Here is a 19,809-nt window from a genome sequence, read left to right as displayed (position 1 = left end):
CTGACTGGCATGAACAAAGCGTTTTAAAAAGCTGGGGTGTAAATATGTCAGGAAAAAAGAAAGAAAACATGTAAACTATGCTCAAAAATAGTCTGCAAATGTAAGGAAACAAGAAAAACTAAGACAATCATGCACATACCTCTCCTGCTACCATGGCCCAGTGAATACAGTGGTTACCATGGCTGGATCTGGCTATGAGGTGGACTTTAGAGGGCAAGCTTTGTTTCTGATCTCTGCCCAAACAGAGAGCCTTGATCCAGTCTGTTGGTTTGTGTACTTTGAATGAGCCAACCTCACACTGCAAGAGCCAGCAAGTTAAGTTTGAATTTATCTCATGCCTTCGGGTTTCTCTTAGCATCCCCTGTCTGGCTGCCATATCATATAGAGGGGGTGATGTATTATCACTCAATATTCCAAAATATGACTCTGCACTTTTTCACTGAAACACAAGAACCGTGCAAGTCAGACAGCTAAGAGTTACTTGCATTTCCCAGTGCTTTTTATGCATCCATGTTTTATTTTTTTCTTTCCTGAAAACAGTACATTAAAATGTAGATAATGCTACAATGCAATGTAATGTTGCTAGAAGGTAATTATTTCATTAACCATTTGTGGGGAGTATTAATATATATTAAATATAGGCTCTTTATTTTACACTAATCATTTTATTAGCTTCCAGAGTCATTGATACTGAAAAAAGATGAGAGCAGGTCTTTCAGAATAAATAGCTTCTTCATTCTCAGAGGTACATTTGTGAATAGGTGGGACCCAAAGACAGCCAAGTAAGAACCTGCTGGTATTGATCTGCATGGAGAAAAAGATCTATTTTGGCTCTTCATACACCCACAACCTCTAATGGTCATTGACTCTGTTGCCCAGATAAATTCCTTAGATAAACAACCAAAAGCCAAATTAACATACTAACAATTAATAATCCAGTCAACAATTTTTGTAACAATGACAACAACAGAAAGATACAATTTCTTTTGAAGGTTTATTCTTAGGAATGTTTATGTGATGCCAACTTTGAATCTAAGTCACCTGCCAACGACCAGGAAAGCAAGTCAGCTTTACAACTGGGATGAAACTTTACATATTCTTGTACTCATGGCTGCTGCTTAAGCAGCTACATTTCATTTTATGGGTTATCAGAAACTAAGGAAATATATGTTGTGGCCATTTCTCACTTCACAATTCAACATACAGAGCAACAACAAAATAATTTTTTGGATACTTGTCTATAACTTATTTAAAAAATTAAAAAGAAAGCTCTAAAACTTTTTTTTTAAAAAAACTTAACACCTGCTTTCAAATTTCTACTGCAGAAAAGCTGTGTAAGCTGTGAGGAAGGTGCTCAGAGGTTACTCCCAATTTCGAGCTCCCCTAGTGGCTGCTTCCCTCCCACCGTCCCCGTGGACAGAAACACCTCAGCTGGGATTTTCCCCATTCATGACCAGAAGGAAGTAACTGCAAAAGGGATGTGGATCACAATCCAGGAAGGAAAAAAAAATTATACTCACTCCCACCTGGGACTTTTGGAATGAGAAATAGTTGGCTTATTCAAGAAGAAATTAAAAGACCTAAAAGAGATATGTAAGGGTTTTTCTATAAACTTATAATCAAACACTGCATATTGCCCTCCTGAAGATATAAGGAAACCGGTGGGAAATTCTGCTTTAAAGTTTTAAAGTCCAACAGCAAATACACAACAAAACTTAGATAACAATGTCTTATGAATCATTCTGCCTACAAAAATTTTTGCATGTATGATGAAAGGCTCTATTGACCATATCCAAGCCAATGATTAGCATTAATCGACTAGCAAATGGATATGAAAACTGAAAAATCAATGCACACATATTCTGGAAAGCAAATATTTTCTACTTCTCCGTACTCACAAAATGTTTTTTCCTGTAGCAGAAATGCTCACAGACTAATGCCAGACTAGGGGCATAGCAAAGCAACACCAGGTTTCAGCTGCATGGCTCCCTGAATTTTGCTGTCAAACCAAAATGCATGGAAAACTATGAGCTTAATTTTTCTTGTTGGTGCCGGAGTTTTGGGCTTTTTGGAAGAAAATTCCAAAGAACAAGACTTGTTCTGCTTGTCATTATAAAGATATAGCTGCCAGCTAGCCAGTAATTTTGAACTGAAATGTCTAATTTGATTTTCCGTATAGGTGTTGCAATACCATGAAGATGGGCAACAGGGAGGTGCATCAATTCCTTTGAAGAAAATGGTTTAACACTGCCATGAAGGAGGATGGGGCATATAAAAGAATCAAACAAAACTTCAGGTGAAAATCCTGCCTGAGTCTCCTTCCATTTACACCAGTTTTACTCTGGTATAACCTCTGTTCTCACTGAATTTATTCATGATCTACTTCTCTGGCAGTGATTGCTGTGATCCAAAATTTCTTGGGAAGCTGCACAGGTGCAAAGAGGCTACAAGAATGAAGCTTCCATGCTATAAAGATAGATAATTTATTTTAAAAATTGTATATTAAGCATAAGGACAAATGTTTGCTATAAAGGATGCAAAATAGTTAAGATCCATTTAAAAGTCATACAGCATTTGCATGTGTAGTTTTCTGTATTTTGAGATTCATCAACCAAAATATATCAGCGCAAGGGAAATCTGGAAACTTCAAATGGCCAATGAGCAACCTCTCTCATGCAGTCTGAACCTTTCCTTGGCTCTACACAGAGCACACAGCCATCAGCAAATACAGATTTCATAAAAAAGAAGAGAAATAATGTCCGATTCTCCAACAGCTTGGTTGGGGGTCGGGTGCATCCATCAGTGCCCCTGTGCAGCCCAGGCTGGATGGGGATGGCCCTGGGAGCGCTGCCCGATGTTCCCATCCATGGCAGCAGAGCGGAGCTTGCGGCGGGCTCGGCAGAGCCCCTGGCAGAGCCTGGGTGCCAGCGAGGAGCGCTGGGGCTGTGCTGGGGACCTGCAGCAGGACTGGGCTCAGCAGCTGGTGGCACTGGGGTGCGGATCGGGGGCTGGATGAGCCGGGGGCCCCAGCACTCCACAGGGCTCGGGGGGCTGATGAGGAGCCTGGAAGCAGCTCCACGATGGACCTGGGGCTGCGGGCAGGGCAGTGAGCGAGGCGGCGCCCCTGAGGGGCCTCCCCGGCACCCTCACGCCGGGCAGCCCTGAGGGACCCCGGGGGCCGTGGGCACAGCAGCGGCTGCGGGCCCTGGAGCCTCCAGAGAAGGGGTCGGTGCCGGCCGGGGGCTGCCGCAGCTTTGGGGTGTTTGCTGTGGCTGAGCTGTGGGGCGGGCAGGGCTCGGCTCGGGGCCGGGCCCGGCGGGACAGAGGCAGGGCAGGACCCCCGCCCCCCGAGCCGCTGCGAGTGAGGAGCGGGGGGCTCGGGGCTGCGGTTTTCCCAGAAGCTGTGGCATTTAAATAATAATTTGAAAGGAAGAAGAAAAGCTCCTGGTGGGGAGGAGAGGCAGGGCGCATCCCGGAGGCTCGGCGGGGCGGGCGGGAGCCCCGGCCCGGTTCCCCCGGCTTCCCCCCGGGGTCCCCTGGCACCCCCCGGCTCCCCCCGCCCGGCTCCCGGCGGGGCCGCCGCCGCTGCAGCCTGCGCTGAGGCTGAGCAGAGCCTCCCTGCTCCCCCAGCTCTGCTTTCTTTCACATCTAATTTGATAGGAGGGGGATTTCGAGCTTCCCACAGTTACAACTTTTCTTGATTTCTCCCTTCCCCACCCCCCCGCGCATTTATTACTTGCATTTAATTAATTCCTTCTTTGCGTTTCCTTCCCTGTTAATCTTTGGGTGACTGCTTTGTACATATGGCAATCTGATAATGAGGGAGTTTGTCCTTATTCTCTAGACTTCTTCACTGCGATGTCCACCCATCTAGTGCCTGGGATATCGATCTTCTTTCCATGGGGAGGGGGACAAGGTAAGAGGGGTGATAAAAGTTTTGCAGTATTCCACACCATTAAGAATAGCTTTTATTCCTTGGCGCTGTTTAATCAACTGTTATATCAAGTCATGCTGTTTAAGCAACCACATCAAAAGAACATACCCTCTTTTGTATAAATTATATATTCCTTGTATCTGTCTTCTCGCATGCACGCAGACGGGGAGATAAAACTTAAGTTTGTTTTTTAATAGCATGGAGCAGGTATTTAGCTGTTATACAACTTGTTTCTGCAACTAAGTTGGTTGATAACAACCTAGGAGCCAAGCTGCTGCCTTTTTAACTTTTTACCCATTTCCAAGTCAAAACTCCTCAATTTAAAGGTCGGAAAGAGAAATCAATGACTCGCTGAAACTCCACAAAGAAACATAAATAGCAGAAGAAAAGCATAGGCTAAAAAAAGATGAAAGAGCACCAGTTAGAGTCGGCATGAGACCACTTCGGACCACTTATTTCGGCTCTTTTCTAAAGTTTACCTGTAGAGACCGCTTGGTCCCTTGAAAAGTCCGTGCTGACCTGCTTGTTGCAGTTTATGGATAGACAACTTTTTTACCACTTAAAAACTGATTTTAAAATTAATTTTCAAGGTTTAAGTTGATTACTACTCAGCTCAATGTCACAGACCAGAAAACTCCCATATAGTTGTTCACCCCAAAGAGCCCTTCTTATTTCTTTTTTTTCTTATTTATTTTTCTTTTTTCTTTTTCTTTTTCTTTTTGCCACAACTTAAATAAAGTTTATTTTTTGGATGTGTTTTGTTTTTCTGAGAAAGTGGACTTTAAATTACCTCAGCACACCATCCTGGAATTTTTAAGAACTCCTAAAAAACTCCTGAAAGTTTCTAGATCCTGGGACAAATTGTATTTTCTTAGGAGCAAAAGCAAATGAGCACTTTGCAGGCAAAGAAGTGTTTGTTCATATGGGACTCTGCTGTTCTGTCTAACCTGCTCTATCAGCCTCATCTCTGCAATTTTGCTCGTCTCTCAACACCTTTGTCTGATTAGTAGCTTTTGGAGATTGGGATAAAGACATCACTTGCCACGCTGCATGAGATAACAATTAATTTAACATTAAACTTATCCCCTTTCCATTCACTTTGCTTGGATCGATCTCTGTTAATTGTGTTTGCGGATGCTTTCAACACTATGCTTTTCTTAAAAACTTAATGACACCCCACAAGGAGGTGTAAGAATCTGAAACGCTCCTCTCCGACTTTGACCAAAGAAACAAAGAATATATCCCCAGCGTGCTCAGGAGACCATCTATTTTTAATCAGTTGACTATTCATGCACTTCCGAAGATACAACGTTATTTTAAACTGGGTGATAGTCCTGATTTTATTAAAAAAAAAAAAAAGTGCCACATTACAGTTGTGTGATACACAAGTCAGACACACTAACTTCATTTAACTGCCGCTTCGCATCAGACCTGTTCCTGCTATTAAAGTGGTCATTTATCAGCTAAAAGGCGAGTGTGTTTAAAAATGTATGTCTTTGGGAGGGAGAGCAATCTCCCTTTTCAGGGGCAAGAAACCTGTTACAAAGCCATTTAGGTGGGTGCGCTGTGAAATGGCATTATTCCCCCCCGGGGCGTTAGTATTACCTAAGTATGTTCCCATTTGCACGGCTCCCCGATAATTCGGCATTTTATTTAACCACACTGCCCTTAGAAACTTGACTTACACTGAAGCAGCCTGCTAATCTTAATTTTTTTCCCCTCTTTCAGAGAGGCATCTGTTCCTCTTGCTGACAAATGTACCATTCTGCCAAGAAAGTTTTGGGGAGAAAAAAAATAAGAAGAAAAAAAAAAAAAAAAAAAAAGAAAGAAAAAAGAAAAAAAAAAGAAAAAAAGAAAAAAGCGTGTAATTGATGTTATCCCAAGAAAGCGCGATCTCCACCCCTCTCGGCTCCAAGCCCTTCAGGTAAAAGGAAAAAAAAAATCTTTCAAGAATTTGTTGCCTTTTTGAGGGTTAAAACATCAGAAGACAAGCTTGTCTCGCCTTGGCCAATCAGCTCTCGGCCCTGGCAGCTATAATATAGAACTAAAGGCAGACTCCTCTCACAAGCGTCTTGCTTTGCTACCATTAAAATCAGACCCTTTTTTTGTCTCTCGATTGCTGTCTCCCGACCAAACTCCGATGTGTTCCGTTATCAGCGACCTAAAGCCTGCCATTCCAGCACCTGTCTTGCTAGGGATCGGTGGATAGTATACGATTCAGAAAGCAGACAAGGACATAGGAGGAGAGAGAGCTCTAGAGAGACAGCCAGGGATAGGCACAGAGAGCTTTGAAGTAATTGGATTCAATGGACGAAATGCTGCTGTTGACAAGAATTCTCTTGGTGGGCTTCATCTGCGCTCTTTTAGTCTCCTCTGGGCTGACTTGTGGACCAGGCAGGGGCATTGGAAAAAGGAGACACCCCAAAAAGCTGACCCCTTTAGCCTATAAGCAGTTTATTCCCAATGTGGCAGAGAAGACCCTAGGGGCCAGTGGAAGATATGAAGGGAAGATCACAAGAAACTCCGAGAGATTTAAAGAACTAACCCCAAATTACAACCCTGACATTATTTTTAAGGATGAAGAGAACACGGGAGCTGACAGACTGATGACTCAGGTAGAGCCACAGAGATACCTGTATTTGTGTTTGTTAACCTCTCTGAGCAATCCTAAAGGACGCATCTGTCTTAGTATTTTTGAAAGCCCCCCCTTTCCCTCTCCCCCTCCTCCCCCCGCCCCTCCAAACTCGACTAGTTTCCCCATTGAATGTAAATACCATCTATCCAGCCAAGTTAGCAGGGGCTGGAGCTGCAGCTATTTAGATATTTGGTGGGGGAATCTGTGTGATACTTACAGTCATTACCGTGCCATGGCGTTCCCTGTAACTTGGTTAGAGATTGCTGTTTGCATTCGTCCCCAAGGATGCACTTTGATCAAACGAATTGCATACAGCTCAGAGGACCCCAAGTGTATAGTGACCGCCAGGCCACCCACTCATTATTACAAACGTAGTCCGCGGTTGCTGCGCCTGCTGACTTTATTTTTCATATATATATTTTATTTAATTTCTCTTTTTTTCCTTTTCATTTCATTTTAACCTTCATTATTATTATTGTTCTCGTCGCGAGCATATTCTAAATTTAGTAGGCATGCAGTCTTGCACTCACAAAAGGCAGCTGAAGCCGGATCGACCATTCCTCATCTGATTCCGTATTATATAGCTCGTATTGCAATACCATCATTTGCAATTGTGCCCATCAGAGCGTAAATATATTGATATTTCTTTAAGGATGCTCGCCGCCAATGCTCTGGTACTTCCATAGGGGAGGGACTTGCAACTTATCGGCATTGCATCACCTTCTGTTTTAAAAAATCTGATGGCACAAGGTTTACAACTGGGTAAATATTGGATTTCGGGTGGAATAGTATTGCGGAACCATTTTACGAAAAGAAAGAAAGAAAGAAAAAAAAAGATAAAGGTGAGAGAAAGAGAGAGAGAGAACCGCTCCGAGAGTCACCTCGTAATTATAATTCATGCTCAACAGAGAGCTCGGTGAAGTCAATTGCTCTGCCAATCCTGGAGTTTCAGAAACTACATGCAATCTAGACACTGGAAATGGGTTTCCTCCAAATATAGGTCAACAGCGCTTTTTTAATATTAATACATTTAAGCCCCACCTTCAGTGCTAGAGCAGGACTCGCCTGGAAGGACTAGGCGGGGAGTGGACGCGGTGAAGGGGGGTGGGGGGTGGAATTTCCCAAACTCTCCCCGTTCCTCGGCCTGATTTTCCGCACGTTGCCGGGTCTCCCGGGGCGAGGGACCGGCGGCCGCCACCATCTCCTCCCGACCACCTTAAATCGCACCGCTCCTCGGAGCGCGGTGGCGCCTCCGCCCGCCGCCGCCGCCGCCCCGCGCAGGGGTGCGGAGCGGAGCGGAGCGGAGCGGGTGCCGGTCCCCGCTCGGGCGCGGCCCGCGCCCCTCCGCGCACCCGCGGTCCTCCGCCCCCGCTGCCTCCGGAGCCGCATCTCTCGCATTTTCAGCTCCACTTACTCCCCTCGCGTATCGATCGCGGCGGCTCGGGTTTCACCCTTCCCTCCGCAGCCCGGCGGCGGCGGCGGCTCCGCGGGAGACGGGCTCCCGCCGGGGCTCGGCGCATCCCTCCCTGCGCGGCTGCGCCGGTGCGTGTGCGCGGCGGAGCGGAGCGGAGCGGGGCGGCGGGAGCGGGGGGAGCCGGGGCACGGTCGGGAGCGGTGGGCTGCGGGCTGACCCCGGCCCCGCGGCTCTCCCGGGGCACGCCGCGCCGGCTACGCGGCTGGCCGCTCCCGCTGCATTAGCTGGCAGCGTCTGAACTCCTGACCTTCTGTCAACTTCCCTCAGACGAACGAAACGAAAACAAATACTTTCCCCCCCCTCCTCCTTCAGTGCTTGTTCCCGTGCCTTAGACACAAAGGGGGGAGGTGGGCTGAGAGCGGCGGGGCCGCGGAGGCCGCGGGGCCGGGTACCCGGCGGCAGAGAGGGGACCGAGATGGGGGGCGAGGTCGGGGAGCGAGCGGAGCTCCGGCACCCCTGGGCCAGGCAGCGAGCGGGGAAGCGGAGCGGACTGGCTGCCCTTGCTCTCCGTTCCCCGGGCACGGCCGGGTCCTCGGCGACCCGGGGTGCGGTCCTGCCGCTGGCCTCCCTGCCTCTCTTTCCTCTCCTTCCCTGTCTCCCTCGGCCAGCAACCTCTCGTTAAATCCCAGCCTTTAAACGCCGGCTTCGGGAATCCTTCAACCATGGAGAGATCTTTCATGGACAGAATCGTTAAACTTGCAGAGTGGTTGCCGAATGCATTAGCCGCTAGTTAATATTAACTCCAGGAGGGGTGGGGGGGTAACGCAAACAGAGGTAGGTAAGTCAGGTTCTCAACTTTACAGGTGACACCAGCAGTTTGCTAAGGGCTCCCCCCTTCCTCCCTTTCCTCCCCCCCACCCCGGCCATTGGCTGGATTCGGGAGAGAGATAAGGAGGCCAGGTCAGTATGATAAAGCTGGAATTTGTATGAAATAAAATAGCAATCTCGTGTAATGCAGGCACACAACCGGTGCGTGATGTGAGGAATTTAGAGATCAACTTGGCATTTAGGAAGCCCACCAGGTTGTTTACACTGACAGGTACCTGTTAAGTGTTTCCTTCAAGCAATTCATTTGTGAAGAGATTAGGAGCTGGCAGGAGAGGGCTTGTTGAACAACTTTGCCTCCACACAAAGCGTTAGTGGAGGCAGCCCTGCTGAGCTTCACGGTGGCTGAACAGAATTGGGCTTGATTTGTGGCACACGACCCGATGAATTAATAAATAGTCTGGGCTTCACGGCTTTTGACTCTGACAATCCAGCTCAGGCAGTATAAAAGGGAGAAAAGTCCTTTTAGGAGGCCGTTTCTTCTTTATTTCTGCAGGAGCCGGGAAGTGGTGCTGGCAGGGCCGGAGCGGCCAGAGCCCCTCGGCGCTGCCCGCACCGCTGCCCGCGTCCCTGCCCGCGCCCGCTCCTCCCGTGCGGGGCAAGACATCGCCGTGTCGTGCAGTGCTGTCGCCTTATCAGCAGCTGAGACTTTTGATTCTTCTCCTCCTTTCCTCTGTAAATCAGTGAGGGAGCGTATCTATCCACTCAAGTGTGAGAAGGAGAGATGAAAAAAACCAAAATAAATCAAACTCAACTTCCTTGTGCTGCTGCACTTTGCTGCCGGGAATGGTGCCGAAACCCAAACACCAGTCTCTCTCCATAAAACGGTAGGCCAGAGAGTCCAAAGTGAGTTCACGACTGTGTTTTATATCTCTCGGGTGCCTGTGTGTTGCTGGAATCACTTTTATGGCTGTTGGTGGACACATGGGAACTTCCTTGCTAAGCAACCTTGTCACATCCCTAAAAGTAGCGTCGTCGGAGTAATGGAGGGGCTTTGCTTTCCTGGGAGCTGTGAAAGGGGGACTTTGTGGTCTCTTACCGCCTGTGCTGGGAGCACACTGGGCAGAGTGGTCCTGCAGAAGGCCAAGCACACCAGTCAGGCCAGCAAAAGTGTGGGGAGAGCAACTTACTGCATCCCACCGTGGCTTGCAGCCACATCGGTATTTGCATCAAAAAAACAACATCGGGTATAGCCGTGAGTTGTTTTCCTCTCAAAAAGGAGTAAGAAAGCTGGCAACGTGTGTGCTGCTAACTCTGTACCTTTAGTCAAGAGCTTTTCAATGCTTTCGGTGCTGATTTCCTGTTTCTGCAGGCTCAGAGTCCTTTCCCCCCATTGCCACTGTGTCTATTCCCTGCCTGGCTAAGATGGGAATCTCCCCAAAACTTTCAGGGTTTCAGCTCATCTCTTTTCCTCATCCCTTCTTGTGCCACTCATTACTCGGTCCCTACGTGCTCTCGGTGCTGCTGGGCCTAGTTCAGCCCAGGGAAGGCTGTGGCTCTGAAGGGTAAATGAAAAACCCTGCAGTACTTTCTCCACGGAGTTGGAAGGGTTTTACTCCACACAAAGGGGGTCCTAGCTTGCATAGCATCCCTGCTCCGCTTAACTTCCCTCCTTGGCCCTCCCTTGCTTTTCATCTTCCCACTAAGAGCTATATTATTGTATGGATTTTCTCGGCTTTGTAGGCGAGCGCCGATGTATGTTTGAAGCAGAGTGAATGCTCCCAGCCCATGCAGCTTTGAGGGCTCTAATGAGTGATGGGCGAAGGGAGAGAAGAAAAAAAACACCCCTCCCTTCAGCACATAAAGGCTGTTAACATGTATTGATACCCTTTTCAACACAGAATTAAGCTGAAAAGACCCGCAGAGACATTCCGGGGGGGAATCCGTGACTCTGAGATATATGGCGAGTGTTTGTTCTGGGCAGAAACTTTGCTCTCGGGAAGGGACAGGGCACTTAGCGGCAGGAATTTGCTCCGTGCAGGTGGCTTTGGATGGCCACGCTCACACCCCAGCGGTGCGGCGGAGGGGGGTCCCCCTGTCCCCGCAGCAGGTGCCAGGGGAGGCGAAAGGTCCGTCTCTGTGGGTCCTCGTGGTGTTTCATCCTCTGTTCATCCCGTGTCCCCAGGTTTCATTCTCCTCCTCACTTGCCTCCCCGTCCCTCCCTGGCAGCGGAGGAGAAGATGCTCAGCCCTTGCTGAGCCCATCCCGGGGCGCGTTTGGCGGGGAGGGCAGGAATGCCGCCGCTTTGGCTGGAGAGGGAGAGCAGGATGCGGCCCAAGGGGGCACAGATAGCACAGGGAGGGTGTTCCCCCTGTCTGCAGCACCCCCACAATAACCCTTCCCTGTCTGCCCTTTTCCCCATAGCGCTGCAAGGACAAGCTGAACGCTCTGGCGATCTCGGTGATGAACCAGTGGCCCGGGGTAAAGCTGCGGGTAACCGAGGGCTGGGACGAGGACGGCCACCACTCCGAGGAGTCCCTGCACTACGAGGGGCGCGCCGTGGACATCACCACCTCGGACCGGGACCGCAGCAAGTACGGCATGCTGGCCCGCCTGGCCGTCGAGGCTGGCTTCGACTGGGTCTACTACGAGTCCAAGGCGCACATCCACTGCTCCGTCAAAGCAGGTAAGGCGGGCAGCCTGCCCAGGGACGTGTCGAGGTGGGGAGGCAACCCCGGGCCGCAACTCAGCGCCCTAGAGCCTTCTGTGCCCTGTCTCTGCCGCCGGGCTCCCTCCTTTCGTCCCTGCAGGGTCCCCATCACCCGGCCTGCCCCGCCGGGGCTCCCGCGGGGATGAGAGCAGAGGCCCGAGGGCTCAGCCGGCCTTCCCCCCGCCTCTTAGCGACCCCGCCGGCGCAGAGGTGGGGGAAAGGAAAGAGTGAGGGCGAAGGAAAACAAAAAAACAAACAAAAAAAAGCCGATCCAACTGCAGCAGTTTTTCGTAGCACTTTTATTTGGGTGATTTGCTTGGCCAGCCTTCCCACGAGAGCTGCCTCGCAGCTTCTCCTTCTCCTCCCCCCGTGGGGTCTGATGCTTTCCCTACCCAAGGAGAATGTTCAACACAAACACTCGTGGCCGTCTCCAGTCGCCCCGCTGGCTGCACGCCTTACTCGCGAGCGCTAATCTCCGAGTGGGAGCCGGCCAGGAAAATAAATAAGTAACGTGGTCCCCAGCCTCCTTCAGTGGTAGCCGCTAGGAAATTCCCAGATAGGGATACACATACACGTAATTTTTTTTCCTCCCCTCCCCTGTGCTTACAACGCCACACGCTGTCTCAACCCGGGAACAGCTCGCAAGAAATTCCTGACTCTCAGAGTTCCTTTTCTTGACACTTGACACGTTTTTGGGGGACCAAATCTGTTAACGAGTGTCAGCCCCCAGCTCCAAGCTTCCCTCCATCCAGCTGCATGACATCTAAAGCTCTTTTTAAGAGCATACTCTAGCCCAGCAACCTGCTGGATGTGTCAGGAAACACTTGGCTGCAAAAGAAAATATTGGGCTTTCTTTCAATATAGCTGTTTGCTTCGAGCCCAGCAGCCCCACGGCAGGGAAACCAGCCCGGCCCTGCCGTGCCCACCTGCAGGGGGGGGTTTGTGTCCCCCACTCCAGCCTGGAGCTCCCCAGGGGCTGAGCACCTCTCCTGGCCCATGTGGGCTTTGTTCTGAGAGCCTGCTACTGCTTTTGTTCAGCTCCTGAGTCCTTTCTAGCCGAAAAGAGGCCCTGCAAAACTGTCAGCTGTGTGGAGATCCGAAACACCCCTTTCAATAGCCAAGATGGGCTTTGTAGCGCAAGGTGTCCAATTGTGGTGCACGGTGACCTTAGCCCAGGAGCACCTCCTAATCCACCCCATGGGTGTTTCACAGGAGAGGAGCCACCCCAAGCTGCTCATTGAGATTCGGCACACAAGGACTTGGGGGCAATATTTGGAGGGTGTCAGGCAGGGTCGTGTGACTGTATGAGGCAGGCTGAAGGGAGCAGGCTTGAATCCCACTCTCTCAGCCTGATCTTAAACTGTCCAAACCTCATTTCATGACAGAGCATCTCATGAGAAGATTAAATCCCATAATGCCAGCAGGAAGATTCTTTATCTAGATCTCTGTTTGCAAAAAGTATGATCCAGGAGACTGGAATGCAAAGAAGAGTTCCCCCAAGGCCTGAATTATTGTCACCAGAACAGAGGAGGGAGAGGCAGGGGTGGTAAAAAGGACATTGATAATGCGCTACAGCAAGTATTTAGAGCAAGCTTCTACATTTAAAATTCAAATACAGATCTTGAGTGCCTTGGAAAAGTGGCTCTGCTGTGCAAATAGTGCTTGGAAGGTCCTGGGTTTTTTGGAGAGTATGTGTGTGAATTGGCACATAGGGTTTCTGCACCTGAACAAATAGGGAGGGGGAGAAAAGGGGGGGAAGAAGCTGGGAAAAAAATGGAAGTGTCCTCTCTTCCAAGAGTGTCTGCATTTATTACATGAATCAGAATGACAATGCTGATCCTTTATTGGATTTTAATTAGAGAACCCAAACAAGCACTGCTCAAAGAAGCAGATTTTCACACCTCTGCCAATTCACTGGCATGTTTGTAGAGCTGCTACACTACTACATCTATTCATCAAGTCCCTGAATATGCAAACAAAGCTCTAGCCAGACCTTTACCGCCAGCTTGTAGGAAGGTGTAGTTTGCTAGCAGAGGCCTCTACATAAAGCACATAGCTTGTTTGTTGCCATGTCCTCCCTGAAGAGGGAGGCCTTGGAGATCTTGCTGCTTCATTTCTGAAGGAGAAGTGATAAAGTCATTAGCAAATCAATAACGGTCTAATTTTCATCCTTCCTGTCCTTCCTGAGAAAGTCATTAGGAGACACTGCAAGGATTTGTTTAAATCATAGGGATTTCAGTAACAGCCACAGAGGGAAAATATAAAATGTGTCCATCTTTAGGAGCTAAATCACCAGGTCTCTTAACTGGTATAGGGAGTAACTGTGAGAAAGCAGGGAAAGGCAAGGGAGGGATGGGGAAATCCAACAGCTGTAGCAAAGATGCTACCATTACATACTCTGGGGTATTACCCAATTTTTTAAAAAAACAGAGCAGTTAGGAACACTGCAAGCCCCTCTGTTAAGACAGAGATCAGCCTGAAACAGAGCAGATGTTTTTTCCCACTGCCCCCCTGGTGTCTGAGCTTCCGAAAAGTGATTTAGCACAGAGTCTCATTGCTGCTTTTGCTTTCTCTAAGTCTGAGATTGTTGCTCTCAGTAGCACTGGAAAGCAGTGCTACTCTAAACTGCTCTAAACTCTGAGTAACTCCCAAGAGCTGGCAAAGTGGAGGAGCCATTTGCTTGGGCCTTGCACAGGAACCACATGCTCTGAGAAAAGGAAGAGCATCCTTCTTCTAGGGGGGAGGGAGAGGTTTTTTGTCTTTTTTGAAAGAGGATTGAAGCAGAGTGCTGGAGATGCCAGGCAGGGGTGCTGCGAGGGTGGGATGTGCCCCAGTAGCCACCACGCTGAGCAGGGAGGCTGGAGGCAGCATGGGGGCTTGTGCAGCACGATAGAGGGGGATTTGGGAAATTCGAGTTGTTGCTTTGCAGTGGCAAAATTTGTGTGCACCCTGGAGCAAAGTCTCCTCCTGTTCTCTGCTGTTTGCTGCCCTAGATGTGCTCCTTGAGTAAGAGCTGTGTGGGGACCCTGAGCATCGAGAGCGCAGGCACTTGCTTAGAGAAGAGACTTTGTGCCAGCAAAACCACTTGGCTTTGAAAGCCTGCAGGTTATCTGGCATCAGGTGTCAGTGCAGAGTAAACAGTAGCCAAATGGGAAGTTCTTCCAGAAGAGATTTTGTTTTGGAACAGTTTTCTCATTGGAAATATTTTGGCCCATTTCCTTTATGAGACAAATCACTCTTGTAACTTCTAACCCAGAGGAGATTTTGCACTGGCTCAAATCTGGCAGGAAGGGAATTCTCACTTGACCCACTGAGTGCAAACGGGGCATGTTCCTAGATGAGGGTGGAGCAATTTCAGAGGGGAGTCTGGCTGTGTCCTGCACTTTCTTGGTGGGTTGGGGTGGCTGGGGAAGTGATAAGTTCCCACATGCCCCCATGCCCCAGCCCAGTGTGCCTCCTCTAACCCTGCTGTGCCTCTCTCCTTGCACAGAAAACTCGGTGGCGGCCAAATCCGGGGGTTGCTTCCCTGGCTCGGCCACGGTGCACCTGGAGAAAGGCGGGACGAAGCTGGTGAAGGACCTGAGGCCTGGAGACAGGGTGCTGGTGGCGGACACGGAAGGCCGTCTGCTCTACAGCGACTTCCTCACCTTCCTCGACCGCGAGGACGGCTCTCACAAGATCTTCTACGTCATTGAGACTCGGCAGCCCCGGGCCCGGCTGCTGCTCACGGCCGCCCACCTCCTGTTCGTGGCCCCCCAGCAGAACCAGTCCGAGGCGGGGGCCGCCGGCAGCCGGGCGCTGTTCGCCAGCCGCGTGCGGCCGGGCCAGCGAGTCTTCGTGCTGGGCGAGGGCGGGCGGCAGCTGCTGCCGGCGGCCGTGCACCGCGTGTCGCTGAGGGAGGAGGCGTCGGGGGCCTACGCCCCTCTCACGGCCCAGGGCACCATCCTCATCGACCGCGTGCTGGCCTCGTGCTACGCCGTCATCGAGGAGCACAGCTGGGCGCACTGGGCCTTCGCTCCCTTCCGCCTGCTCCAGGGCCTGCTGGCCGCGCTCTGCCCTCTCCCGATGGGAGACCCCACGGCCCCCGGCATCCACTGGTACTCTCGGCTCCTCTACCGCATCGGCAGCTGGGTGCTGGATAGTGACTCTCTGCACCCGCTGGGCATGATGGTGTCATCCAGCTGAGGGACCCCGCGCCACGCCGGCCGCCCGCCAGGCTCCGACGGAGACACAGAGACACCGAGGGAGAGAGAGAGAGAGAGAAAGAGAGAGAGAAAGAGAGAGAGAAAGAGAGAGAGAGAGAGAGAGAGAGAGAAAGGAGAAAAAAAATAGGAAAAAAAAAAGAAAATAAAAACCTAAAAGAAAAAAAAGGAAAAAAATACATATTTTTAAAAGAGAGCACGGATTAAGACTTAAAGATAATAATAATAAAATAATAATAATTAAGTAGGACAGTCCAAAGTAGACTTAAAGGGAAACAAAGACCCCTGGAAGTTCTGTTCTGTTTAGTTTATAAATATATATATATTTTTATTTGTTCTTTTGTTTTGTTTGTTGGTTGGTTGTTTTCGTTTTTTCCTCCTCTCCTGGATATTTATTTCTTTGGTATTTTGAATAGATGTTTTAAATGATATGAACCGGACCTTCAAGAGCCTTAAATAGTTTCTTTGATAATTTATTATCATGTGAACTGTACTCACAGGGGAAAAAATTATTTTGTGAGGCCAAGTAAAACTGCGCAGAGTCTATTTTTCTACATGTCATGTGTGTCCTGACTTTCAGAAAGCAAAATTCTGTATTTTCCCATCTCTCCATTACATTGCTCCTTCATTTCAGCAAGTCTAAAAAACAAGCAAACAAACAAACACACACAAAAAAAGACAAACTTCATGGGGGTCCGTAAATTATATTTTTATACACAGAATTGTAAATTAGATTTTTTTGAGAGATCAATACTTAACTGAATCACATTTCGTTTTTTGAAATAGTGTAAAATATGAGAATATATTATTTTAATTTAAATAGTTTCAAATGTAACATCATTTCTTGTATTGTTTTCCATGTTTTGCTTTGTAAAAACATCATTTGGCCACGTTCATGGAAGTCAAGACTGTTACACAAACTTTTTATTTGCAAAAACAGTAAGAAACTTTGTTATTTTTAACTTCAGAAAAAGTTTATTAGAAAATAATATTTTTTAAAAAGCGCACATGGCGGCAATTCTGTGACGATGGAGATGGTAGTTTGTACAGAGGGGGGAAAAGGATGTTTTGCATTAATAAATTGAGAAATAACTGCTGTAAATTTACTAAAATGTATTTTTGAATATTTTGTAATAGTTTTAATAGTTTTATAGAAATAAAATGTGCCATGCACAGTTTGGTTAGTATATAATAACTAAGAGTTCCTGGTGCATCCCATTTTTTTTTCCTTTTTGCTTATTGGTTTAGGAAACATGAAGCCTAAATGAGTGCCCGTTATTTTATTTAGATGTGTTGCTTATAACATTTAATTTTGGTACTTTTAATTAAGGAAACGAATCCATCACATCTGTGCATAACCTGGAATCTCTTGTACTGACAGTAGAACCTCACTTATTTGCACGACCGAGCGGCAGACGGGTTTCCTTTTGCCAGAGCCCTGGCTCTCCATCCCTGCTCAGGCGATGCTCCTCTCTTCCAGCTCCAGCCCCGACTCCGTGTCCACTTCCCAGTCTGGTCTGGAGACTGCGGATGGCTCTCAAAATTGATTTCTGAGGATGCCAAATCAAGTTTTCCCTTTGAAACATGTTAATGTGAAGGCAGGCAGCTGTCTTCACCTTGTGGCAACATGGGGATTTCAGTGGACTCCAATCTGGCTGCCCAGAAGATGGAAATCTGAGGGAGAGACATTGACTTTGGTGAGTTAGAGGGATTCACATGGCTGATGCTGGAAGAAGGAGATGGCCACCAGATTTCACTGGCCGCTTTGAGTAACAGCACAGGGCTTTGGGCTGCTGAGAACAGAGCAAAACCCCCTTTGCAAAGCAAACAAAAGGATAAAGGTTTGTTCATTTATCCTGAGAGACATTCCTTAGCTGTAATGCAGGAGTCTGTCCCTAACCACTCATGGGTGAATGTGCTGGAGATGTGTTTTAGGAGCTGAGTGGTGGGGCCAGTGCTGTGTCCCCTGCCTGGTCCCAGCCACAATCCACCTCGAGGGGATCATCCTTGACAGGTGCTGATCAGTGAGGTTCTGCTGCACCGCGTGCTCCTCCACGGAGGGTTTCCAGGATCCCTTTAAAAATTTTGCAAAACATTGTGTGTGCATGCGTGTGCGCGTCTGCGACGGGACCGTGCCGGAAGGGAGCTTGCCTTGAATGTCTTCTCACCTTTTCTTTGGTTTCCATTACTCACCAGTCTAGGATGTTCATCCACCAGGCCTTTTGCTCCAGAGACACAGCCATGTTCTCTACTGGGATGGATGGCAGCTCCACAGCCTCCCAGAACGTCCCTGCCTGGGGCCATCTCCAGAGAGTGTAGACCATGCTCTTCCACACTGATATCCTAGGAGCTTCTGGAGCGCTGTCAGGAGCTGGTGGCCGAGCACTGCTGTGGGAAACCCTGCCAGATGGATGTGGTCCCTCCTTCCTGTCAGCCTCTAGTCCAGCCGCACTTCCAACCTCCAAAGCTCGGACATGGCCAGGGTGATGAGACTTCGGAGTGACCACAGTGTGCTGCAGCACCAGGAGAGGAACCAAGCCACCCTCACGCCTACCTGACAAGAGGCATCACGGGGGACTGTGGACTGCCTGGTGGGCGCTGAGGAACTGCTGCCCACCCCAACTTGGACTCTGCCACCTCCCTGTCTTTGGGGTGTGCTGAGGGCTGCAAACCCAGATGATTTGGGGCATGTGAGAATGTGATCGTGGAACAAATGAGTCTCTGCTGTAAGAGTCTGGCCTTAGCATGGCAGCATCTGGGTGTCTGAGCTCTTTTACCCTGTCTCTGAGAGATGGTTGCCATTTTTGAAGGCCTCTACACTCAAAGAAATGACCGTGTTGGAAGGTGCTTTCTCCAGAGGTTTTGTGGTGGAGGTGTTTAGGGATGTCAGTGATCAAACTTAAAGTCACTGGCTGGAGGGCTTCAATCTAAATCGCAGCTGAGATGCTAAAGAGCCATCAGTCCAGAGCCCACACTTGTGTCAGGACAGGGCACATGCCTGGACGGGACCACACCAGACATTGCCTCATTTGATCTTCACCCAAAGTCCGAGATGGGCTCAGAGCTTTGTGGTGTGAGAGAAGCTGAGATGCTCTTACACCAGGATCAGCCTTTTTCACTGAGCAGAGAAATGCTGTGCCATGTTCTCCATCACAGTTATTCCAAGCAGCTTTATGTCTTCCTCTCACCATGTCTGAATTCCACCTCTCCCTCCGGCGCCTTCCATCAGGATCACCCCTCCATGGTGTGTTAGAAGTGCTTCCTTAGATGGGCCAATCCAACTCATAGCTACAGCTCTTGTATGAAGGATGTACTGTCATAACCTTGTGCAAAACATCTAGGAGATGTCACTGTCCATCTTCAGGGTCCAAGTATGGCAATAGTTTGTATAAAATGTACACATAGTGGTGGCTACAGAATAGTTTATGACTAAATACATATCTATTACTGTCAAAATAATGTATAAGAATGTACTTGAAGCTATTATCCTTGTGCTCTGTTGTCTGAATAATTAAAGAAATTACAGAGACTTCCTGAAATGTCTCATATGTGATGGCATTCCTATCACACTCTCTCTGAGGATTTTACCTTGAGGGGGGATCCTGTGGGATTTGGTACTGGACTCTTCAAACACACCAGGAATTGTGCCAGTGTGGCTTCATGTGGTGGCCACAACCTCCTTCTCCTCCCTCCTACAGCCACATAGTCTGTCATTTACCTGTGAAATATTGCGTGGCTCTGCAAAGCCAACTCATTTGGAAGGGTTCTGTGGGGAGGCAGAGGTGCCCTGAAGGGCAGCCCACCAGCAGCTCCCTGTCCTCTCCACCTCCCCCACCCAAGCCAATGTGAGAAGTGACCCTAATGAGACTGGGACTAGTTTGTGTTTAGTTGACCAATAGTTCAAGCAGTGCTCTGGAGCTCAGACACCGGGCAAACCCTCCAAAGTGAAGCTTGGATGTGCCAGTAAGAGAGCATCACATCCACAGTGCAACTAAAATCCAAACCAAGCACTGGGGTAAAGCAGGTGTTTCCCAGCCAGGTAGCTCTGCTGTGCCTCAGCCAGCAGCTCTTTGTGCATGGAAACATGGG

The 19,809-nt window shown here is 48.9% G+C and overlaps 1 protein-coding gene across 2 annotated transcripts; it reads left to right on the top strand.

The window, feature by feature from the left end:
• The first annotated feature begins 5,989 nt into the window (after positions 1 to 5,989).
• SHH (sonic hedgehog signaling molecule) lies at positions 5,990 to 19,194 on the top strand. Of its 2 annotated transcripts, none has more exons than XM_058830253.1 (3): positions 5,990 to 6,549; positions 11,233 to 11,494; positions 15,009 to 19,194. In XM_058830253.1, exons 1-3 carry the CDS (start codon positions 6,241 to 6,243, stop codon positions 15,701 to 15,703), a joined length of 1,266 nt encoding a protein of 421 aa, XP_058686236.1. In that variant the 5' UTR covers positions 5,990 to 6,240; the 3' UTR covers positions 15,704 to 19,194. The 2 variants fall into 2 exon arrangements, with proteins under 2 accessions (XP_058686236.1, XP_058686237.1); XM_058830254.1 differs by lacking the exon at positions 5,990 to 6,549 and adding an exon at positions 6,779 to 7,411.
• Positions 19,195 to 19,809: the final 615 nt, after the last annotated feature.

Source organism: Poecile atricapillus, chromosome 2, assembly GCF_030490865.1.
Source record: "Poecile atricapillus isolate bPoeAtr1 chromosome 2, bPoeAtr1.hap1, whole genome shotgun sequence".
Taxonomy (NCBI): domain Eukaryota; kingdom Metazoa; phylum Chordata; class Aves; order Passeriformes; family Paridae; genus Poecile; species Poecile atricapillus.
The sequence above is the reverse complement of the archived record's forward strand: the minus strand, read 5'-3'. Positions and strand labels throughout refer to the sequence as shown.

Bases quoted from the DNA above. Each gene is read 5' to 3' on its own strand.
- SHH (XM_058830253.1), top strand. From the start codon at position 6,241: ATGGACGAAATGCTGCTGTTGACAAGAATTCTCTTGGTGGGCTTCATC. The intron at 6,550-11,232 runs GTAGAGCCACAG...TTTTCCCCATAG, and splicing joins CTGACAGACTGATGACTCAG to CGCTGCAAGGACAAGCTGAA. The intron at 11,495-15,008 runs GTAAGGCGGGCA...CTCCTTGCACAG, and splicing joins CCACTGCTCCGTCAAAGCAG to AAAACTCGGTGGCGGCCAAA.